A 23,456-nucleotide genomic window follows, 5' to 3' on the forward strand; every position below is an offset into this window, starting at 1 on the left:
TTTTCGCCATGAGGGGAAGAACGCGGCCGAGGCCCACGGCAGCCTTGTCAACCGGGACAAGTCTTCACCCGCGGGTAGCGAAGAATGGGCGTTCTCCTTGTCCGGTTGAGAAATGGCACAAGACAAACAAAGCCCTAATTCTAGAGCTCGGCATCCAGTGCAACCTCGCGAGAAATGTGCCCACCCTATTGGGCTCTCAGCCTGCAGGGACAGTTACACGCCACAATCAACGCAAAGTGAAAAGGATGCAGGATATCCACTGCCACGTACATATCTCATATCAGGCACCTGCTCAACCTCGAACTGTTGGAGAAGAAGACAAGAGCAGCCGAACAAGGAGGGGCAGGCAGATTCTGGTTGGGGAATACACGTCCCGCTCAGCCGGCCGCTTGTTGGCCGCACCGGTACCGAATCGTTCTTTTGATGTGGAAAAGCCGTGGAGTCGTCTAGAGATGTCCGTATATCGGGTGTTTGCGCCCAAAGACAGTCAGGCTGTGAGAGGAAGCAAAGAAAATATTGCTTCGTCTCGAATGTTACCGGGCCACGTTTCCTCCCTCGTCCCAGATTGGAATTGGACAGACTTGATGACCTGTGAGGAAATCATTGTGACGAGACAACTCTCTTTGACCGCACCCATAAGCCTTCGCTACAGCCACTGCATGCAAACAAGAAAGTAGACCCAGCACTTACACACACCTCTTGGAGAGCATCTGGAAAGGGCGATTGACATGCCGCCATGTGGTCGCCGACAAATTCGGCACCCGCAGGTTTTTCTCGGTTCTCGCTTCCACTCAAGCTCGCCATCACCTCGCTGTGCCTTGCATTAGCTCCCTGCCTGGGAGGGCGGCTGTCGCCGGTGATTCGCTGGAGCCGCAGCGGAACGGTCGGGTCATCTTTGCGACAACGGTTGTGCCTTTTGGGGGACACAACTCCAATCATCTTGGCAAGCTCCTTTGGCCATACAAATTCCGTGCGTACCTGAGCAGCGGCTTTTTTGGGGAACACCAGATCGTGGACTCTGTGGGACCACAAGCCTTGCAAGGTGACTCGGATCCATCTGGCCCAGTTTTGGGAGTGGCCGCCAAAGCTCCATGGTTGCAATGGGACCCAGGCGGCGACAGTGATGAAAAACTTGACATGTTTAGCCTCATGTCATTTGTGCCCGTCGTCTGGGGACCTACCATGGGCCCATCACGAGGAATTCGAGAGTAGTACCAAGTGACGATTGCAGCTTCGGACCACAAGGCTTCCTCGGCTTTCTGTTGAACCGACATGAGTTGGCAGACATGCCGTGGCTGCCCAACGTAGCGGGCAGCCGCCTGCTTCTTGGGAGGCCAGTTGAAAGAGAGAGAGCACATGCGCTGACAGTGGACCAGAGGTTTGGACAGGGGAACAGGCGAGAAAAAAAGCCAGGCAAAACACTGGCCGGACCGATTTGGTGCATGTCAGATATTGCCTCACCTCTATCGAGGTGGCCAAGAGGAGGAGCAAGAAGAAAGGAGAAGAAGAACAGGCAGGAGGAGGCGTGAATGCATCCATGAGAGAGTTACGGTTGGGTCCTCTCCTCTTACTTGGCCACCTGAGAGCTTTGCAGGCTTGAGCGACGGGTGGAAAACGCATATGCGACGGGGTTCAATTTGCGAGACAGTCATGTCATCTCAGTGAACAATGGATGATGCTCCTGAACGCAAGATACTTCCCGCCATGCAACGTGGGACAACAGCAGCCCATGTCCAAGACTGCATGCTGATGACCTTTCTGGGCGCGATGTGTTCAGTGAGCAGCAATTGTGTGATGTAGTTGTATATGTCGGCAGTTGCAGTTTCAGGCTTGATCCGTAGGTAATAGACATCGTATCGACGGAACCATCAAGCGATCAACAATAAACCTGAACAATGCAGTCAACAGTCCGGCGAAAGGTCACACTGATGTGGGGTGATCTGGGAGCCATGCCGCCAGAAATAGGCCAAAAACTCTGATTTCTCGCGGATTCTGCTGTTTCGATCGGAGCTTGACGGAGCTGATTAGTCAAGCCGGAGCCGTGGCAGGATGGAACCGTGGAACTGCCAGCAGCTACCACGGGTAGTCAACGGACCGGACGGGTGGACGGGACCTGGCAGCTAATAACAGATAGGCTCCCCAAACCCCAGCGTACCGGACAAGCCAAGAGCAGTGTATATGGGCAGATAATTAGTGGTATGAGTGGGCAGGAGGAAGATGTGGTATCGAGGATGAACACCGGCAGAACACGCTTGTGCAAGGTACGCGTGGCGATGGACGAATGACATTCGGTAGAATAGACAAGAGACACCCTCCAACTTTTCTGGTCGATATTGGACGTGATGGAGGGTACCAAGTGGGAAGGACGGGGAAGGTCTGGACTGCGACTGACGGAACCCCGGGGTGGTGGCAACGAACAATGCCTCTCCGCTGGCAGACCTGCGGATATGAGATCAGAACTGTGAGGACTGCTAATTATCTGGGGATATCCTGCGTTATTCGTCAGCAACTGTGCCCTCGACCTGTCCATGATCAGGAAAGTCTTACCTTAAACCAGTACCTGCATAGTAAAACAATGCGTGACCTTCACGTGAGCTGCATGGTCAAGAGAAAAAAAAGAAAGATTTTTTTGATGACCGAGCATGAGGGAGCACGGGGCTGAGGGGAAAAGGCTGACGGCCCCACCTCGCGGAAAAAACTTGGATTTTCCGAAGTTTGAATTCTGTCTGAAAAGCGGGGACGACATGGACGGCATATGCAAATTCTGATTGGCGGTGCCAACTCAGTAACTCACAGCTCTTCGGGACTGCCAGCCTCTCCGATTTCTTGCGTCATCAACCGTCCGAAGCTCTTATGCCTGATCAGCCATTGTTCAACGCCCATCCCTTGCCCGCAGCATCAAGACGAGAATTCAACCAGTCTGTCAGTGGACCGTCAGTCAAACGCGTCACGCTCCGCACGCGAGATCCAGCAGTTCAATAGCATCAGACCTTGGCACTGTGGGGCCCCAACCACAACACCGCATCATCTCCATCTCAGCGCCGACAATGAGGGGTCTCCAACTCAATATCTTCAGCTGGCTGTCCTTAGGTCGGAGCTCACAAAGAAGTCGAACTCGCTGAGCCCCTCCTGGACTGCCTGTCCAGCCTCACACCTCAACCGGCCGTCAGAAACGGCCCTTTTGGTCGCGAGGATATGGTGGTTTGGCGTTTCAAGGCGAGTCAGAAAGGGCATGGTGAGCTTGGTACTGGCTCCCCGCGGCGTCTTCAATCCCCAAGTTCCCCGTTACCAGACCCTGGATCCTTTTCTTGACCGCTACCACACCACAGCAAGGCATGCATCTGTCATGCCCATCCACCATCGCTCGCCCCACCGTGAGAGCGTTCAAAGTCGTCTCCTCTCGCATGCATTCGACTTCATCAGACATGCTGGCTGCATGTCCCTCTTGTCCTATTTGGTCATGACACAAGGCATGGCAGGAATATGTAGTGGCTGGCTTTGAACAGGTGTTTCTAGAGTCCCCCACAGATGCTGCCGGTCGCGACCTCCTCTTGCCAACGGTCTGTTCACGTGGCCTGGCTGAATGAGGGTTGGTGAAGAGCCCTCAGACAGACATCTGTTGGCTGTGTAAGGAGCCGGCTGATTGGCTGCCCGCGTCGTATCCGACTTGGCCAATCCATTTCTGGTACAACTCAGACCTATCTCTTGCTTTTTTTTCTACCGGATTTTTGGCCTAATCACGGCGATTCGCGAGTCTTCTGTCAGGCGAAAGCCAAGTCGGCGGGAAGTGATTGGCAGTCACAGCTCCGACAGCGGTGATGGCAGCAGTTCTCTGACCTGAAGGCCAACCGCCATAAATCCTCGAATCTTATTCATGGTCTCGCGGCCAACCCCACGCCCGGCGACATCCAGGATTCTGAAGTGCCCGACTTACACGTGGTGCCACTGACACAACCGGCCACCACCACCACCACCACCACCACCGCCGCCGCCGCCCACCTGAGATTCTTGCATCGATATCGGTGGTGCCGTGTCGTGCTCTCTGGCATTGACCGATTCCGGCTCAAGAGGGCAACAAAAGCCTGGAGTAAAAAACATTGGACAAGCTTCAAGTTGCAAAGAACATGTCGCGAGACACGGAGTAGTGTAGCCAGAGCAGGAGAAACACGAGAGTTACAAAAGCCATCCCGCACCACCACTACGCTCATCAAAGCATGCGGCCAGCAATTGGCCCGGACAGGCTGGCAAAAAACCAAAAAAAAAAAAAGCATATCTGATGGCCGCAGATGCCTCCTCTCTTCTGCCGTTGTTCTTCAGTGTTGACATTGCAATTCACCCCCTCCCTCCCCCCCATCTCCAATTTCTAAGTCCCAGGCCCGAAAGTCGGGATCAGCAATCGTTGTTTTGCCGCGGGTGGTGACGTACAGGGACAATACAAAAAGCCAAAGTTCGAAAGTTGGGCGCCGGCCGTCACAGGAGTCGCGCCAACAGCCGCCAGCGTTTCCAGCGTTGCGCTCTCTTGTTGTTGCCCGTGTCTCTCTCGCGCCGTCGATAGCCTCTTTTTGGCATCCAGGACGGTACTTGGTTCCAGAGCCTTTTTTTTGGGTGGTGGAGTTTGTCTGTCTTTGGCGGCTTCCATTTGGATTTTGGACCGGGCTGGATGCCCCGCAAACCCGAGCAGTGACCAACGCACAACTGGTACCCTGACACCCTGGCACCCTCACTCTCGAACCCTGGAAACCCAATTGAACCCCACCATCCGCAGGTTGTTGACCATTCACACACCCTTGCCCCGTCGGCTCACCAGCCCACCGCCCACCCACCGTCCACCGCCCACTTGAGCTGCTCCAGCACTCCAGGTCACTCCCACACCCACCTCGGGTGTGCCACACAAGAAAGCCACTGTCTGCCGTGTCTGTCTGTCTGTCTGTTTGTCTGTCTGACCCCAACGACAAATTATCTTCCTTTTTTTACCCTACTCCCCCCGACCCTACCTCTACCTACCTACCCCGCCACTCGATTCCCTTCCCCAGACGCCGCAAACCTACACCCATCGTCCAAGGTCGCCAGCAACACATGTCGACCCAATTAAAGGAACTACGGCTGCCACAGCTGGTGGAGGAGAGGAGGAAACACGAGCTTCAGCAGCAGCAACTACACCACCAGCTCCCACCACCATGTCTTGACGAAGAGCAGCACGCTCAGCTGTTCTTCACCTTCAACTCGGCCTCATCATCGTCCGACTTCGCTCTGCCGTCACCTGTCACGCCAACCTTTTCGCGCTCCAGCCAGCAAGCCAGGTTCTCCAGCTCGTCATCGTCTCTCGAAACCACCGACAGCCCGGCTTCGCCCTCCCACCCCATACATGTCATCAAGTCGCCTACCAAACTGCCACTGCCGGATGTTCAGGAGGACCCATCAGAGAGGGAGGACGACGACACGGCCTTCATTGTGTCCGAGTATGGGGACACTGAATTCCCTACCTGGTCCTACTGCTTGTGTAAGGATTGGATTTTCGTCTTTTTTCTTCTTTTGCGTTACGCTGTGCTAACCCAAGTTGCGCAAACAGGTGATGCTGGATGTTCATGCGATTACAATAACGACACCAGGAAAGGTAGAAGCACCCATCCCTACTCGAGACCTGGATCAGACTACGACTTGGGGTCGCTGAGCGACGGTGATTTCAACGGAAGCCCACGGTCTAGGAAAAGGCGCGTCGGATCCGATGCAGGGATTGCGAGCTGGGGGACCAGGCTTGGTTCAAGATTGACAAGCCTGCCGCGTTGGAGATCGGCATCCGTGTCCAGGCGTGCCAACCTGGCGTTTTCACCCGCATCTGATCCAGCTCTTGCAGAACAACGAAGGCCCAGCTTCTCTCATGCCGCCTCGAGCAGATCGTCATCCGTCTCTGTGCCGGCCATGGCCCGCGTCCCCGAGTCTGTTCCCGCAACGCCTGCGCTATCATTCTACGAGAGCACCGACAGTATTGTACCGACTTCTCCCCTTGATATCCAGCCAGCGGCCATGGGAAAAAGTCTGGAGCGGGACCGATCCATGGCCACCACCCCTCTTCTCCCACCTCTGATGATGGAGAAAGCCGGTCACCAAACCCAACCGCAGTCGCTTCAGACGTCGCCTTTGCAGTCGCCCGCAGTGGTGCCCTCCCCGATACCCGAGTTTCCAGTGCAGGCGCCCTACCCGACACCTCCCCTCAGCACAAAGGCGTCTTTCACCTCTCTCCGCCGAGGAACTGTGTCGAGCATCTTCAGCGACCTTCCTTCTCCCGTGGTGATGACTCCCACCATACTTGTGGAGCAGCAGCCAGATGCATGGTCGGACCGTCTGGGACATGCAAACTTCACCATTGACCCAAAGCCATATGTTCCCGAGAAGGCGGATCTGGCCACCTTTCAAGCATTCTGTTCAGACTGGAACCTGGCCAGGACCAATTACGCAAAGCATCTCGGGCGGACCGGAGAACACTACGGCACCACCTCCAAGACGTACACCCTCACCGAGGCCAAGTGGGCCGACATTGAGAGGGAGTGGCAGCAGGCGGAGCAAGCCTTGATCCAGAGGGTGGGTCAGTCTGGGAACGGCAACCCTTCCATTATCTCGCATTTGCGACGGACGGCCGAAGAAATGGTTCCGTGTGGAATTCCCCAAATCCAGAATAATGACGGCAAGTTTCCGGCACTAGGAGATTCCGAGATTGTGGGGCCCATGGCACGCGATGCTGTCATGGTCCGCGACGGACACGACGAGAAGAGGAGCGCCTCGATCTGGTTGAAGAATTTGGCCGAGAAGGTTGGCCTGAGAAAGTAACCACCACTCTCGAGGCCCATGTCTCAAAGACACCACTCCACAAAACTTTACGAAGAGCACGACACGTCTCGATATGAACCTGAGCAGTCGGCTTTCTGACAGCATTGCATAGCATTGCGGTTTTCTTTTTCTTTTTTTTTTCTTTTTTGTTTTTCCATATTTTCTTTCCTTAACTGAGATACCCCATCGGTTAACATCATTCCTTACATAATGTTTGTCGGGCTGGTATGGCATATCACATCTGATAGGCGCTGGTGTTATCCTTTTACCTCCCCTTCATTTTATCGTGGCTGCTATAGCAAAGTAGGTTACACCTTATTGTTTACACCATGTTATTTAGAGCTAGACAATGTTCTGGCACTGCTGAGGAGTTGTCTTGTACATAAAAAGATGTATCTGTGTATCTATCCATCTTATCTACTGGAAGGCATGGAGCTTGGTTGGGGGGATCAGACGACTGGGTGTCTGTAGGACTCAGAGGGCATCACATTGGGGGCGCCGGACAAAAAAAAATTAGATGGAACATTCACAGCATTACCAGGGGTGGTAGGAATTGGGTTCGGGTTTGGACTCGGTTCCGGCACAAGGGGACACGGCGGCGGTGGCGGCGGCCAGCCATGAGGTGTGTGGGAGGACATGGGCAAAAGGCAAAGAGACAGAAGGAGCTACTAGCTAGCTGTTATTCAGCATGAGGCCAGCCAAGCGAAGCAGCATGCTGTGTCCATTGCCTACCAATTCAGTCTTGAACCCCTTCCAATCGAAACCTCCTCGAATTTTGCCTTGTTGACCGTGATGCCAGCATGGGATGGAAGAGAAAAGTGGAGGGTAGCTGACACGGCCCGATCTACACACCCTCCCCACAAAACAATCGGCACAGCAAAAGTAAGTTAGCCTATACCATATTATAAACCATACCTCAAAAGCAGATTAATAGGCCTTTTGAATATCTCTAAAGACCTTTTAGACTATATTGAAGGGTCTATAACTATCTTTTAAGGCCAGACAATTATCCTTCAAAGCATGGTTCACAATATAATGTGTGGTTAACCTACTTTTGTGTGTCAATTATTTTGTGGTAAGGGTACTACGGGATGCTGTGCGAGTGTCACGGTCGGTCGGGTTTGGTTGTCGTGGTGAAGGGGTTACAGACGCCGAGGGTTCCTCTGCCGGTGCCATGCAGCCTGTTGTTTTTGACTGCCTTAGCTTTTCATGTTAGCCCTGGTGGTGCCAACTAGCCTATCTTCTAGTGTTGGGAAGGATTTCTCGGGACCCGGGGCTGATGATGAGGGCTTGGCTTGCGCACATGGCAAAGTGCGTCCCATCTGAAGGGTAAGGTTTGGGCAGTGTGCCTGATCGAGGTTTGCCTGAGACAGAGGTGGTGATGGTGATGAGGCGGCTTCTTTGTTTTAGCGGATGGGTACGTACTTGGGGGCTTTGGAGTGGTTTGACCTAGACTGGCCAAGATGGGCTGAAAGACACGGGAACAGGCAGGGAAAAAAGGAGGGCCAAAGAAAAGGCCGTTGTTTCAGTTTACCCGCATCATCATCACATCTTTGGTTGTTACCCTACCTTAGGTACCTGCTCACCCACACCTTATTTACCGCGTAGAGACGGGGAAGAAAATGCAACTGCAAGAGAGAAGCGTATCGGAGAGTCAGAGCGATCAGGGTATCTTGAAGCCACGGGGACAGTGGTGCACTGTGCTGGTACCTACGAGAGGGATGGTGGCTTGCGTGGCCTGCTCTCTGCAAGTGGGGTGGGTGTACAGAGCTGCGGTTTATCTGATGTTTCAACGCCACGGGGCAAGCCATCTAGGAACGAACCACACCTTATTGGGGGGGATGCAATGGAGTGAAAGAAGTGAGACATTGGAAATGATCATGTGGAAGCCATGATTTGGAGTTTGATGGTCCAAAAATAGAGGGTTTTTGGGGGATACAATATCGCGGGCTCTTGTGTTGGGTTGGTGTCGATGTGCTGGTGTCCCTTCACTCTACAGGCTTGAGGAAACTTGAGGCAGGGTAAAGTCCGACAATGATGGGCGGCATGGATGGAGGTGTCAGTCAGTGAAATAGTGGTGTGGTTGCTGTGCAGGAAATAGCGTGGTGTGCTATATAAGGTAGTAGGTACTCCGAATTGCTCGTCAAGACGTTGGGATGAATGAATTTCAGCCTCCTTGATGATCCCTTGGATGAGCCGTTAATGGCTATACTTGTTCCCCCCCAGAAACGTGCTACCCTATGGGTGCTTGATATACCAGGCACTCGCTATTGTAAAAGTAAGATATCTGTCCGTCAGGAAAATGGATCAAGTATCATTTGAACATTTCCCATGCCATACGGCGCCATATCTGGTGTTTTTTTCACGATCCTCCCTCATTGGTACAACAGTACACAGCGTACAGCTTCCCCTCAGTGTTGCAAGTCTGGCCTGACTCGACCTAACAACGAGCCACACAGCATGATACAGCATCAGATAGCAGATAGCTACCCGCTAGGGAGGTGTAACAAGAGTACGGCATCCGAATTCCAAAAGCCATCCGTCGTGTTTCCCAAGCCTTGGAATCCCCACTCGTCGGTCAAATTCTTTTCCCTATACCGTCTTCAATACCGACCTATGCCACCGGCTCCTCTAGCCCCATGCTATATCTCGCAGCGTGTCGCCGCTCATGAGCTAAAAAAAAAATCTAACGCACATGCCGCTGCATCTGAACAACGGCAAGGCTAAGCTCCGGGGCGGAAAGGTACAGGTGTCTTGTCTGTGCTCCGGCTCATTTTCGACCCTGGAATACCGTCCGCCTGACTGCTGCTCTATCCAGCTGCTGCTGCTGCTGCTGCGAAACACGTACACCCGGCGCGGTGTGTGTCATCTGCGGTCCGACCCTCCCTCATGTTTCTTTCGTCGTGGTCCGGGCTCCCTGATTCGCTTTCCTGTTCGGCCGCGAGCATCAAGTCAGACTGCACCTTGCCGAGATTTTCTTTCTTCAGTCACATTTTCCGGTTGGCATGGTTGGCTGCTGCTCGAGTTGAGCGGACACTGTGCAGCTGGACGTAGTGATTCTGTTGCGAATCTTTGTCATCTACCTTTTCTCGCTGTGCTTTCTATTCGAAGAAAGAATAAAGATGGATGGGTCATCGGACACAAACATATCCGGGACCTTCGCTCTTCCGACTTTGTGTTGCTCCCAGTGCCGCGGCCAACCTGCCCGACATATGGATGTACGGTCTCGGTCCTAAACGCTTCTTGTTATGTTGTGGGTATTTATTGACCTGTGGGCGAGAATCTCCGTCGCTTCAACCTGTTTCATGTGACAAGGTTTGTTGCAAAGGACGTTTCTGGGATTGCTTGGTCATCCAAATCTCTTGTTCGGTCAGGAAAGCGTGGTAAGGCACCTGAAGTTGTCTTAGACATTGTGGGAGCTCGGGTTCGGGAGAGCAGCTCTACAGTGCGCCATCCCGACAAATAGCGCGATACTCGTGCTTGAGTACCAAGGAATAGGGTTAGGCAGAGGCCTCCAAGATTGCTATCAGTTGGCCGGTTGTCACCTTGTGCTTGGATGCGAATATATTTGACCAAGCATTGGCCAAGAAGAACCAGAACAGCCAGACTACCTTGCGATGTACTGAGATGGCCTCTAGGGTAACACCAGCGGCTAGCAAAAAAGAGAGACATAGGGCGAGAAGGCTATCCTATTCGATCACCTGTGCAGTTCTGGACATGCTTGACATGTCGTCATCCACAATTCGAATCTTTTTTAAAGTTGAACGGACGGTTCGCCAAAGGCAGAGACAGTCTCATCGCCGGAGAGTGGGCCGGATCGTCGTCTGTGTGTGGCAGTGAACCTGTTTCTCGGATGAGGCCGAGCGACGCCGTCCCGGGCAACCAAACCATGCTTCTGGGTCAGACGTTTCACCTGTGTTGAGACTATAGCAAATGAAATGGCTGTCGGCAGTCGAGGCCGACGTGTGGTTGCCAAGGAAACAAATTTCGCCCCTTTTTAGCCCCTTAAATTCATCACATTGGTGGATTCTATCGCTTCCATGATGGTCTGCAGAGAGTCTTTTGTTATGATTATGATTAGGTCTCTGTCTGACCAGGTAAATAGTATACCTATCTTGGTGTTGGCCTGTCCATCAGATTCCGTTGCCCATTCTCTCCATCAGCTGCTCTTTTGTGGTGCCAAGCACGTCATCCATGATTTCAGCATTTGGAACCCCAAACGCGCCATATGGACGCTGCAACATGTCTCTGAGTGTCTCGTACTTTTGCCCCAGCTTTCGTGAATCCTCAGGCTCCATCTTGCGTTCGAGTTCGTCAAGGTCCCCATCGGTCTCTTCCCGGATGTGAGGCTCCAGATCAAGCCAGATGGCCTTGAGTGCCGACTCGAAGCTCTCCTCTGATGGGTCGTATTTGGCCATGTGGCGGAGTTTCGCGTTGATCTAATGCAGGGTCAGTTTGTGGTCGAGGTTCAACCTGAGCGTGCAAACAAAGCAAGCTTACACTGTTGTAGTCATCAGACAACCGCCGCTGTCGTTCTGATCCCCCGGAGATATGGTACTCCAAGGCTGGGATAAGAGCAAGGTTCTCGACGATAAGGTAGCGGGCTAGGGCCCAAACAAACTCATCGGCGTTGCGCTCCTCGGGTTTGGTTTCTACGAGGACGTGATATGCGTCGGTGATGCGCGCATGGTCGCGTTTGACGACATCTGAGAGGGTAGGCATCTTGTATGCTCGTTTTGTTGTTGATGTGATTTGGTGAGAATGAGGTGAAGATAGTCAGTTTGTAAAAGAGCGTGAGTGACGGCGATGCCTGGTGGGTCTGCTATTGTAGGCGGTGTGGTGTGACGTCAACCACTGTAATTTTGTCAGTGGCCCGCTGTTCCTCAACATTGCGGGTGTCGCTGCAAACAGCAGTGGACGGCAGTGACTTCGGGTCAACAGAAACCACATGGAAACCCATCAACAGAGTGTTAGAGTTGATTAAAATGTGGAGTGGGCAGTATGGAGAAAGAGGTAGTCGCGACTTTGGAAATTGCGTAAGCTTCACTGCCTTTTGGCAATCAAAGGGAAACCACAGTGACAGCAACCCAAACCAGTGGCAGGAATACCAGCAACAACACGCTGCGCCGATGATGACGGCAAAGAGCAGCACCTGAATTTCCTTGACAGAAAACAGCAACGTCTCTAATACCTTAGGCACTGCAGCTTGCCAGTCAAGCACCCGCCGCGCCCGACTATTGCCAACAACAGCAAGCAACTGCATCAGTCACCTCCAGCCCGCGTGCTTCCAGCAACGATGCCCGGCTTCCGCTCAATGGCATACTTCTTGGTTATTCCATGTTGGAAACCTTCGCAAAGAGCCTACACACGATACTGCGATCATGCGACGAGGGCCTGCACTGACCATACGGCATCGATATCTGCATAGCCAGCATACATATACAACTTTCAAGGAATTTGCAATTATCCGAGTAATGCTACACTATGGCATGGCATCTTTGGCTGTGGTGAATAGGATCCTTTGGTGGAGACAAGCCAGCATCAGAAGAACAACTATTGGCTCCCACAAGCAGCAAGTCGGACAGGAATGACCCGACCCAACCCCTTTCTCCTCACCTTCTGTGCTCGGGACTCTCACAGACATGGAGGAGAAAGCAAACCCATACCTTAACTAATCCAGGCACCACCATCCATCAACATGAAGTCACCAACCGCTGTGACGGCCGATGATCACCAACGCTACCAGTACAAACCCCTTCCAACAGGAACATCCATCAGGGTGCTCCAAATCAAGGGTGTACAAGAGGGGAAGCTCTGCATTTCTCTCGAGTCGATCGATCTTGCGGACGACCCTTTCTTCTACGCCCTATCCTATACTTGGGGCAACCCTCATGCCAATGGCGTGGACTTCACCGAGCACTTCAACACCGTCTCGGGCGAGTACACCAGCGAGTCAAAAACCGAGACTGTTTGTCACGGAAAAAGCATCTACATACAGACCAACTTGGCCGATTTTCTTCAGGAGCTCCAGAGCTCTCTCGAACAGCAAGACAGTCCCTTCCAAATACCCCGCAGCCATGAATTCCGGATCTGGGTTGACGCTGTCTGCATCAACCAAGATGATCTCGAAGAGCGGGCTTTCCAGGTTCAGATGATGGGAGATGTGTACCGAAAAGCGGCCCGGACAATCATCTGGCTGGGTCGTGGAGATCAGTACACCACAGACGCTGTCGAGGCCATTTCAAAATTGGCAGCATGTCCCCAAGACGTCTTTGTTCAAAGCAATATCACCCCCTTTCGCCAGCAAGAACCTGATGTCTACACAGCGAGTGGTGTGCCCTACATTAGTTGGATGGAGTGGTGCAGTTTAGCCGCTTTTTTCAAAAGACAGTGGTTTTCCCGCTTGTGGATTGTCCAGGAGGTCATCCTCTCCCGAGAGCTCTTTCTGATGTGCGGCAGTCACCAGATTTGCTGGGAAGTCCTAGTGACAGCAGCACGCACCGTTGAGGCTCGCTGCAAAGTCCTGGGCTTCAGTCCCAGCACTCTCTTCATGCAAGCTCACGAAATTGCAGTTGCCTTGGAGCACAATACCGTCCAGTTGGCCCGCTGGAGAGATTTCTACTATGGCACCTCGGCACCGGAACCACAGACCAGGATCACTTTTGAGAACCTCATCTACGATACCTGGATCTTTTCAGCCACCGATCCCCGCGATAAAGTCTATGGCATGTTTGGACTGATGAAGACGGATCTCAAGGCAAAGATGGCTGTGGATTACACCACTCCTGTTGAGCTTGTCTATGCACTGACGACCAAGCACATGATCGACCATTACTCGTCACTGCAAATCCTGTCATGTGTTCAAGACGCTTCTATCAGAAGGATCAAACCCTCCCCATCATGGACGCCCGATCTCTCACTGCCATACTTCAACATGATTTGCTCAAATGGCTTCTTCTGCGCGGCTGGGGTGGAGAACAAGACACCGCAGCTTCTGCCTTCATCGTCCTGGGACCGCCTGAAGTTGAAGGGCTGCCTATTTGACACCATCGTGGAGACGGGAAATGACAGAACGAACCACGTCAACTCCTCTGTTTTGCTTGATCCCTCTTGGTTTGAATTGTGCATGTTGCTCTCACAACCCTATCAGCATACAGGAGAGCCACGAACAGAGGTTCTTTGGAGGACCCTGTGCGCGAACCAAACTTCTGAATCTGTTGTCCCTGCTCCGAAGGACTATGGGATTCTTTTCAAAGAGTTATTGTCTGCGATGATCATGGTCAGGGCAGAGATTGAGTCAGAGGCATATGCAGAGGACCAAGCCAAGCAGGAAACCAGAGGTGATCCTGGGCCGCCACCGGATTGCTGCACAGGCTTTATGGATGCACTGGGTAAGGCTAAAGAAAAGTGGACATTCGCCGAGTTCGACACATTGGGCCGGGAGGAAATCCTGCGTCATCTCTGCCAGAGACCGAGATTCCTGAGCTCTGATCGGCATGGCTGGTTGATTTATACTCTGACAAAACTCCAAATCTTGGCTTTGACGGAAGACAACCCAAATACACCAAACTGGGAGGAGCTGGAACAGTTCTTTTACAACCCAACTTATGTCATGAGAAGAAAGAAGGGCCATGACATTGTGCTCGTTCGACAAAACGATGAGCGGTTCTCGGCTAGTTTTCATAAGAGATATGGGAAGCACAAGTTGTTTCTGACGGAAAAGGGGTATCTTGGACTGGGGCCAGCGAGCGCCAAAGTGGGAGATGTTGTTGCGATTCTGGCTGGTGCAGAGGGGCCTTTTATTCTGCGCCATGGCCATCCGGGATGTGACATTGGAGAAGAAAACCAGGAGGAACGGAAAGAAAAAGAGGGAGAGAATGAAGTGATGAGTCTTGTGGGGCAGGCGTATGTTCATGGCATCATGAACGGTGAAGCTGTGGAGGAGGAAGGCTTTAAGCTTCGAGAAATCGAACTGGCTTGACCGACAGCCTCTCACCTGGTCGGCGGACGTCGTTTCCCGATAAAGCTCTGGCTTGATTTCATGGGGGATTAAAGGTGCTGTCAGGCGTGCGGGGTAGGACTACCTAGTGTCCCCAGATGACCACCATCCAGGCTAATGGCTATTTAACAATTGCCGACAACTACCAGTTGAGAATGTGGCGGATAAAGATGAACCGCTGTGCCGGTAGGTTGCGTGTCATGCTCACCAAGAATAAAAGACCTGGACCCTTCCGCAGGCTGATTCAGAACTTTCAACCTGCATACCTAAGGTAACACCCCTGAAGAGACATCGGTTTGTTTACGTTGAGAGTATCCACTCAAGATGACTTCCCGGACGGATTTTGGCCAGCAAACGCTAGGATCGGAGGTGGCCAAGGTGTTTGCTGACCAGATCAGAGGAAAGACTGGTACGTCCTCTTCACACCCGGCCTTATCAAGTCGAAACTCAGCCTGTCAATCAGCTGCTAACAACCACAGTGCTGATCACCGGCGTCAGTCCTAAAGGGATCGGATCTTCGACTGCTCTTAATTTTGCCTCTCAGACCCCAGGGCTTCTCATTCTTGCATCTCGCACCCGAGCTCGCGTCGAAGAAGTAGCCTCCCAGATAAAAGAGGCATATCCAACTGTCAAACTCGAGATTGTCCTTCTCGACCTCGGTTCGCAAAAGTCCATCCGTCAAGCGGCCGCTGAAGTCTCCAGGCTCACAGACAAGTTGGACATTCTCGTCAACAACGCTGGAATCTGTGTTGTGACCCGCCAAAAGACACCGGAAGGCATCGAGCAGCAGTTTGGCACCAACCATATCGGGCCTTTTCTTTTCACCAACCTCCTTCTTCCTTTGTTGCGCAAGGCAGGCAAAACCAACCCTCCCGGGGCAACCAGAATCATCAGTCTCACCAGTGCCGGCCACAGGCTGTCTCCCATTCGGTTCTCGGATTACAACTTTGAAGGGGGAAAAGAAGTCCCCCCAGAGGAGGACCATTTCAAGCCGTTGGCCGGGGCTTTTGCAAAGTGCACTGAGGATGGCTACAACGGGATCGTCACGTACGCGCAGAGCAAGACAGCCAATATCTTGTTTACCTTCTATCTGCAAAAATACTTGCCTTCTCAGGGGATTGCAGCTTATACGCTGCACCCAGGAAGTACGTCATCTTTTCTTCTTCTCACCTCAGGGTCTATGAGCAAGCTAACGAACCATGTTCAACAGGCATCTTGACCGACTTGAGCAGAGATCAAGATGAAGAGCTGGCGGCACAGTTCTACAAGGTGGCCCCGTACTGGAAATCCCCTGATGAAGGCTCATCCACCACGTTGGTTGCCGCCTTGGATCCGGCTTTGAACGGTGTGTTCTGCCTTCTTTTGTGCCGCCCCGATCTTACAGATAATGGAAACTGACAGAGGAACAGATACCAAAGGTTTATATCTTGTAGATTGCCAGTTCACAGAGCCACATCACCATGCCAAGGACCCTGTTGCTGCCGAGAGGCTATGGAGGCTGAGCGAGGAGTTGGTGGGAGAAAAGTTTGCCCTGACGGTTTGATTACTTCTTGAGTCTAATAGAATCATGCATATTCTACCTACCTACCTTGCCCCAAAATCATCCGTCCCGTTGGAAAATACGAATTCCTGATTCAAGACTCAGGCACCGGGCAGCAACGGTCTAGGCTCCGCAGTTAGGCACACCCAACGGACCAAATACGCCGGGCGCCATGGACACAGCCTCAATTACTTAGACCCCAGGGCCATCCGCGCGGTCGTGGCATCGGCTGAGTAGTGTGATTTGGTGTGCTAGAATTTCCAATCGTCATGCGGGTCTCATGCAGGCAAGACAGCGAAAGCTGGGAGATGGCAGGTTTGGGATTGTGGTGGGGTTGTGTCATGGTTGATTGGCTGCCATACTGTAGACTATTGGGTGCAGCATCGCCCTGGACAAGAAGAGATGGGTGGATCTGACTGCTGACGGGGTGGTCGTCATGAGAGGACGCGTGACGGCGTTGGAAGTATGGTTGAAGGGGGCATAGCCACCATTTGTATTGCCAATTTTCCATGCGCGCCGCGCGACTCTTATGACTCTAGTGGTGTATATAGGGTCTGGTGCCCTATCAAGGACGAAGCATTCGTCTGGATGTTTCTGTTTCTTTGTTTCGACGGTTTGCCGCTGATACCAACAATCTGGTCATCTAAGATCTTGAGGGCCGACAGTTCTTTATCCCACTGTATCAATATTCTTGCCCTAGTGCACTGTTCGAGAAGCATACTGCCAACTCTATCTCTAATTTATACCTGTCTCATCGTTCAAAAGTACCGCTCAGAAATCCTGCATTCGGGAACACTAGGTAGCCCCCACACGTCGAAAAAAAAGGGGGGGGGATTGCAAACCGAACAGGACGGAGCCGCATCCGGACCCGGTTGTCACGGGATGGTGCCACAGGTAAGGCAGACCGTCTTACTCAGCTTTCCATTTTGAAAGATCTTTTTTTTTTCTTTTTCTTTTTTCGCTTCACCAATCTGTTGCTCAAGCTTTTCTTTGTCTCGGGTATTTTCACCTCCTCCAACCGCGACAGAAAGATTTTGTGGGCTGGCTGTCTGGATTGTGATAAGCTCCATTCGGGAAAGAAAATGAACAGATAGCAAACGGACAGAGATATGTGGGGCTGCGTACCACGATCTTTGATGAAGATTGCTTTTTCACCCCAGCCCCGAAATTGTCGGTGCCCCCGTTGGAATAGATCATATTTTGTTCATCTGATTTCACTCTTGTCGTCATTCTTATCCAAACACATCAACCCCTGGCCAAAACCCTGCATAGAAAAATCATTGACCTCGTCCCAAATTCAGCCGCGGCCATGCCCTTTTTCAAAAGATGCCACTTTTCACACCACCATCACCACCACAGGTCATCACCACCCGGAGATCTAGAAATGTCAGATTTTCAACACCACCCCGGCCATTCGAGGATAAACTCTGGCAAGTCATCTTCAGCCAGCAGCAACAGCGGCTACGATCCCGACGACGACGCCATCACGCCGTGTCCGCTGCTGGAGACAACAACTAGCCATCAAACACACCGCTCTCACCTCCGTGACCTTCAACCAATCCACCACCGTCTATCACCAAATCAACACAAATATGGCAGCCTGAGTCGAACCTCGAGCCAGAAAAGGCCGGCGTCGAGGTCCGAGTCGTGGAGGAGCAGCCAGCCTCGGCCATTCCACGGATATGTTGGGGACTACGACGAGGAAGAGGAAGGGTTGGATACGGAAATCCTATGGAAGCAGATGCTGGCGGTGCAGGACAGGTTCGGGTGCTATAATTCAGCGAGAATGAGGGCGGCTCTGGAAGGGGGCGATACCTCGATTCGTGAGTTGCTTTTGGAGTCGAGATAGATTCAGAAACTACTGACACACTGAACAAATAGCATCGAAAATATGCCTTGATCTCATCAACGACAGCATAGGTGAGATGTCCGAAGACGCAAGGCAGAGGATCGAGTTATTCCTCGAGAGGGAAGGCAGCGGGGCAATGATGAGAAGAGGGAAGTGGAAGAAGTTTTGGCACAGGGTTATTTATGTCTGAGTTCTTCATTGTCAAATAAACCAAATCATGGAAATACACCAATCCGACCACCGCCAAGAGCAATGGAAAGCAATACGATCCTCAACGCTCCATCTCCCCCATCTCCAGACGAGGCTTACTCCTCCTCCTCTTCGCCCCACTGACAGACTTGACAGCCACCTCATAATTCTCCCCACCGTGCCCAACAGCATGAACAACCACCTCCTCCCCAAACGGCCACCCCGACCCCTTCACCCACCTCCTCTCGTCAATCTCGCTCTCCTCATCCCCCGTCTCCCGCTCATCATACTGCGCAAACATGCCCTGGTCCCTCTCCCCGCGCAGCAAGCTCTTGGCCTTTTCAAACGCCTCCTTCCGGGGCACACAGCAACCCGCCAGCTCGGTCCGCTGAAACGCGGTGCTGTTCTTGTCCCCTTTGGCATGTTTGAAATCCCATTTTGTCTGCAAGATGTAATGCAAATTGGCATGTCCACAACAGGTATCCGTCTCGTGCTGCGGGACCGTCGGGCCGGCGCCCTCTTTCCCTTCTCCGGGGTGGGAGTGATGAGGCAGCTTGTCCTCGTTGGGCTTGGCCACGACGCCGACGAGGAATTCCTGTCCCGAGGGGGACAGGGCGTACACCTGAATGTTGTCGCCGTAGGGCCATTCCTGATACGGATGGAGGCTCGACTGGGTGACAAACTTGGTGAAATCCGAAGGCGAGTAGTTGAGCGACTCTTTCAGGGCCACCTGGGCCCAGGCTTTTGCGGAGTCCAGATCGGTGTGGGTTCCCAGGACATAAGGGGTGCGGGTGGCTCCAGAGGTCGACTCGTGGTGTTCGATGATTGTCAGTGTCGTGTGATAAAGGTTTTCTGGCGCGCTTTGCGTAATGCCAGAGGAAGGAGCGTCTGTGTTGGCTGATGGCTCCTCTGGTGCTGCTATTGGCGTATTCTCATGGGGCGACAAATGCTGTTCGGCCTGGGCAGCCATGGTGTCCTTGGGCTCTGGATGAGCAACAGAATCCGTTTCAAATTATCCACATCAAATTGAGCAACTCGAACTTTCAACACATGTCCGAACAGGTTTAAGAGAGGCACTACAAGTATCTGATGTAATCGGTACTGTCCGAGCTGCTTGCGGTTGGAACATGGAGATGCATCCCGGTACATGACGCCAGTCTTGCGAAGGGTCATGTCTGTGCATCCTATGATAAGAACCCTCTCTAACTGCCTTGATTCTGGCAGTTTCTTCACGTCGGGTCCACATCTGGGGGTGGTCATCATCACACCTGCAATCAAGCGGCACCTCCAGGGTTAAAGTTGATCAACTTGTTGATGTATGGTAGATGCCGAAAACGTAACCTATGAGCCATGCTACCTCATAATTCCGAGTAAAATAACTCCATAGGTTTGCTGCTAATCATGATACGTCATGGCAGAGGAGGCTTCCCATGTCCTCTTGCCCTCAAATTTGGTATGCGCCTTTGCCAAGGAGTAAGTGAATTCGTGGCTAGACTTCGTCCCAACGATAACAAGCCTTTCTCCCTGCCAGTTCGAACCGCAAAATGCCCGAGAACAAAAAAAAAAGAAAAAAAGAAAAAAAGAACAAAAGAAAATGTCAGAACTACAAGAAATGCTCAAGCAGCTGATTCCTTGTGTTCTCCAGAGACACCCATCTTTTCCTCCGACGACAACGTTTCGTTGCGCTCCTGTCTGAGGGCAAGATTGCGCGTATTTTTGGTCTTCCAAGCGGGAGTCCCAATATACTTGATGGCTGTTCAACGAAACAAAATGGTTAGCAGGAATCGAAGAGAAACAGGAAGCATAAACGTACCGCCAGGCTTGGTATCATCAAACATCTCCTCAATCTCCTCAAGCGGCTTGTTGGCGGTTTCCGGGAACATGAAAAATACATGCAGGAACATGGCTGCGCAGAATGTCGCAAAAATAAGATAGACCCTCCAGGTAATGTTGGCAAAGGCCGCAGGAACAAAGTAGGCCAGGGCAAAGTTGAAGGCCCAATTTGCCGATGTGCACAGGGCAACCGCTTTTCCACGAAGACGAAGGGGGAACAGCTCGGGAGGGTAGGTCCAGGAGACAGGACCCCAGGTGGGCGCAAATGAGGCGACAAACAGGTAAGTTGCAGCGATGATAGCCTTGGCGGGCGGTCCCTCCACCGCCATCGACTCTGCCGTCGAGGTGAACTCTCCGGGGTAGGGCGCGCGGCCGTAGACGGCAAAGAGGCCTGCGTTGATACACAGCCAGAAACACATCAGGAATGCGCCCACAAGGAGAGTCGGTCGGCGACCCCAGCGATCCATCCAGAGGAGGGCGGGAACGGTCATCACGACATTGATGACAAACTGAATGCCGCTCGGGAGAAGGACGGCGTTGGTACCAGGCTCGGACAGGCCTGCCATGGTGAAAACATAGGTAATGTAGTACATCATGACATTCATGCCCGTCAACTGCGACCAAATTTGCGTAAAGACGCCGACCTGGGTTCGGTTAATCATGCCGGGAGTGAAGAGCTCAAAGTAGCTGACATCAGCATTGGCGCGCTCAAACTCAACCACCTCGCGAATCTCCGATAGCTCCCTTATGACCCATGGAGAGTTGGGATCTCCCTTTCCGTGGATCAGCGTCAGCACTTCCACGGCTTGCTCCCAACGATCCTTCTTGGCGAGCCAGCGAGGGGACTCCGGAAGAAAGACCAGTCCCAGGAACAGGAGGACGGCGGGAACAGCTTGAAGACCCCAAGGAAGACGGAAGGCGGCGGTGCCCGGGATGAAGGAGCTGCCGTAGCAGATGAAGAACATGATGAGTATGCCCCAGGTGATAGCCCATTGTTGGAAACCGATGAGACGACCGCGCTTCGAAGGAGGGGAGATTTCAGAGATGTACACAGGAACTTGGGCAGAGCATATTCCGACCGAGAACCCGTTGATGACGCGACCAATGGCCAACATGGGAATGTTGACCGAAGCGCATACAACCACTGAACCAATAATCCTGGACGATGCAGATCAGTCCATAGCTCCACCACAGCAACACCAAAGTCCAAGAAGAACTGCGACCTACCAGATAATGGCGCCAAGCTGAATCGAAGTCTTGCGCCCAAAAGCATCCGAGACAATGCCAGACACGAGAGCGCCGAGCCAAGAGCCGCCGGGCATGGCAGCAGTGATACCACCCTGAACGTCGTCAGTGGGTCCGAGACAGAGGCCATTCTCATCATGGCCCCTTTGGTTGAACTGGCAGAGATAGGGTTGGGTCGAGATGATAGCCGACATGGACGAAATATCAAAGCCAAACAAGGCTCCGCCTGTGACGATTCCACCGTTAGACAAGCTATCCGAACGAGAAGAATGGTCCAAGAGAAAAGGGCTCAGACGTACCGATCACCGCCACGGCGGCGATGAAGTATATGTTGCCGATCTTCCACATCTTATGATCTTGCCTCCAGATGCCGCAGAATCGAGAGAAGGAGAATATGTGATCGGTTAGGAGAGGGTGAAGTTCTTAGGTCCGGAAGGCAGTACGGCTAGAGGTTCTAGGTTGCTGGCCAAAGGAAAAGGAAGAGAGTTGTAATGATGGAGTCGGAAAGGTCAGAGACCGGGCCTGCAGAGTGGAAGGAGACCACAGGAACCCAATGGCGGGGTACCGGGGCAAACAGGTGTGGGAATCAACTGGGGAAGCATTGAATGCGTGACGCGTGTGTGTGGGGGCGTGTTTGTTGGTAAAGACAGGAAGAGATCGCTCCTTCCTCTTTGTGACTGACAATGTGCCCACTTAAAAGCAAGCAGATCTGGGTGAGCTCGTGAGGCGAGTGACAATGTTGTTTTGCATGCCTTGGACAGGTCACTGGGTCAGACTGAAGCTCGGATTGGGGCTGGCCGCTAACAGACACCACGATATATACCTACCTGGAGCTAGCCTGTCTGAGAAAACTACAGGATCATGGGGCAGTTTAAGAGGAAGTCAGTTCCAGTGCCCTCGACCAGCTTCCTTTCGGCCGGTCTCCTAAGCTCATTTCCCCGAGATTGCAGCCTCTATCGAGAGGCCAAGTCAGGCGGTGAAGACGGAGAACGAGGCTCAGTTGCTCCGAGGGCATGCCGTGTAAGTCGGTAGCCCATTCCGGCAGGAAGGAGTGATTTGATTGGCTGTCCTACAGTGTCGGTATTCTTTGTCCAGGTCACCCAGCCTTCTGTGGTGCAGTCACGGCAATATAAAGTCTTTTGCAGGTTCCAATCACCGATGCTGCTTTATCACCATGTCTCGCTCGGCCGAATACCGCGGCGGCTCTTCTTCAAACCTTATCCGACGGGCTGGAAAGAAAGAATCGTTTCCCCGATCTTCCTCACAAACAATCCCCGGACCCGACCTACTTTACCCTATCCAAGTTGAGTTGTCCATAGCGTCAGCAGGTTTTGTGAGTGGCTCTCAGGTAGGAGAGGCAAGATCGACCCCGTACCCGAGTTTCTCTTGACTTGGACGCCTTGTAGTCGGTGTAAGCATCAGCCATGGTCTGCGGTGCACAGGGGGGGTGGTACCAAGGTGCCTCAGCATGAACGGGGTTTCGGGCGATAAATGCAATGAATAGCTTGTACACTGTACATCGTTGCGTTCTTTGATGTCAAGAGGTCATGATGGCGGACAATCAACAATTCATGGTCCAAGATAATTTGAAGTGGACATGGGCCCGGATGCGGCAACAAACTTTATGCATTTGTGACAGCTTTCAATGCTGTAAACAATGCAATTCAGACAGATACTTGTGGTGGGTGGTGACTTTAAACCATGACGTCACAGAGAAAGGAGCGGGATTGTTGACAAGAAGGGACGGCCCGGAGCCTACCTAGTTTGAGAATTACGAGTTAATTGTCAGATGAGGCTTTTCACGATCGAAATCACCGACGGACCTTCGGCTTCAATGGTCATGTTATCAATGGGATACTAAGTGTGTCAGGCTGACAGTGCTAGACTGCATTCGCATCTCTGAGAGCATTTGAGGTGTCCAAAAGCCGAGGAAACCCGTGCACCTTTGCATTTTTCACGTGTTTTCTTTCTCAGCC

The 23,456-nt window shown here is 52.5% G+C and overlaps 7 protein-coding genes across 7 annotated transcripts; 4 read left to right on the forward strand and 3 right to left on the reverse strand.

Annotated features, from left to right (window-relative positions):
* The first annotated feature begins 2,703 nt into the window (after positions 1–2,703).
* On the forward strand, positions 2,704–7,590 carry QC764_502560 (uncharacterized protein). The gene is made up of 2 exons (XM_062947518.1): positions 2,704–5,500; positions 5,570–7,590. Exons 1-2 carry the CDS (start codon positions 5,077–5,079, stop codon positions 6,823–6,825), a joined length of 1,680 nt encoding a protein of 559 aa, XP_062798422.1. The 5' UTR covers positions 2,704–5,076; the 3' UTR covers positions 6,826–7,590.
* A 3,222-nt stretch (positions 7,591–10,812) lies between these two features.
* QC764_502550 (uncharacterized protein) lies at positions 10,813–12,093 on the reverse strand. The gene is made up of 2 exons (XM_062947517.1): positions 11,326–12,093; positions 10,813–11,264 (listed from the first exon to the last, which is right to left on the reverse strand). The coding sequence occupies exons 1-2, from the start codon at positions 11,545–11,547 to the stop codon at positions 10,959–10,961; spliced, it is 528 nt and encodes a 175-aa protein (XP_062798423.1). The 5' UTR covers positions 11,548–12,093; the 3' UTR covers positions 10,813–10,958.
* A 430-nt stretch (positions 12,094–12,523) lies between these two features.
* QC764_502540 (uncharacterized protein) lies at positions 12,524–14,806 on the forward strand (the record flags this gene model as incomplete). The annotated part of the gene is made up of 1 exon (XM_062947516.1): positions 12,524–14,806. One exon carries the CDS (start codon positions 12,524–12,526, stop codon positions 14,804–14,806), a length of 2,283 nt encoding a protein of 760 aa, XP_062798424.1.
* A 342-nt stretch (positions 14,807–15,148) lies between these two features.
* QC764_502530 (uncharacterized protein) lies at positions 15,149–16,367 on the forward strand (the record flags this gene model as incomplete). Its single annotated transcript, XM_062947515.1, has 4 exons — positions 15,149–15,233; positions 15,304–15,969; positions 16,035–16,169; positions 16,234–16,367. 4 exons carry the CDS (start codon positions 15,149–15,151, stop codon positions 16,365–16,367), a joined length of 1,020 nt encoding a protein of 339 aa, XP_062798425.1.
* A 462-nt stretch (positions 16,368–16,829) lies between these two features.
* Positions 16,830–19,178, forward strand: QC764_0072970 (uncharacterized protein; the record flags this gene model as incomplete). The annotated part of the gene is made up of 3 exons (XM_062940670.1): positions 16,830–17,258; positions 17,800–18,187; positions 18,559–19,178. The coding sequence occupies 3 exons, from the start codon at positions 16,830–16,832 to the stop codon at positions 18,567–18,569; spliced, it is 828 nt and encodes a 275-aa protein (XP_062798426.1). The 3' UTR covers positions 18,570–19,178.
* On the reverse strand, positions 18,485–19,372 carry QC764_0072980 (uncharacterized protein; the record flags this gene model as incomplete). The annotated part of the gene is made up of 1 exon (XM_062940671.1): positions 18,485–19,372. One exon carries the CDS (start codon positions 19,370–19,372, stop codon positions 18,485–18,487), a length of 888 nt encoding a protein of 295 aa, XP_062798427.1.
* A 646-nt stretch (positions 19,373–20,018) lies between these two features.
* HGT1_2 (high affinity glucose transporter) lies at positions 20,019–23,258 on the reverse strand (the record flags this gene model as incomplete). Its single annotated transcript, XM_062947514.1, has 6 exons — positions 22,770–23,258; positions 22,308–22,544; positions 21,780–22,232; positions 21,463–21,706; positions 20,216–21,393; positions 20,019–20,155 (listed from the first exon to the last, which is right to left on the reverse strand). Exons 3-6 carry the CDS (start codon positions 21,826–21,828, stop codon positions 20,019–20,021), a joined length of 1,608 nt encoding a protein of 535 aa, XP_062798428.1. The 5' UTR covers positions 21,829–22,232; positions 22,308–22,544; positions 22,770–23,258.
* Positions 23,259–23,456: the final 198 nt, after the last annotated feature.

Source organism: Podospora pseudoanserina, chromosome 5, assembly GCF_035222485.1.
Source record: "Podospora pseudoanserina strain CBS 124.78 chromosome 5, whole genome shotgun sequence".
NCBI classification, from domain to species: domain Eukaryota; kingdom Fungi; phylum Ascomycota; class Sordariomycetes; order Sordariales; family Podosporaceae; genus Podospora; species Podospora pseudoanserina.

Bases quoted from the DNA above. Each gene is read 5' to 3' on its own strand.
- QC764_502560 (XM_062947518.1), top strand. From the start codon at position 5,077: ATGTCGACCCAATTAAAGGAACTACGGCTGCCACAGCTGGTGGAGGAG. The intron at 5,501-5,569 runs GTAAGGATTGGA...TTGCGCAAACAG, and splicing joins TACCTGGTCCTACTGCTTGT to GTGATGCTGGATGTTCATGC.
- QC764_502550 (XM_062947517.1), bottom strand. From the start codon at position 11,547: ATGCCTACCCTCTCAGATGTCGTCAAACGCGACCATGCGCGCATCACC. The intron at 11,265-11,325 runs GTAAGCTTGCTT...ACCCTGCATTAG, and splicing joins TGTCTGATGACTACAACAGT to ATCAACGCGAAACTCCGCCA.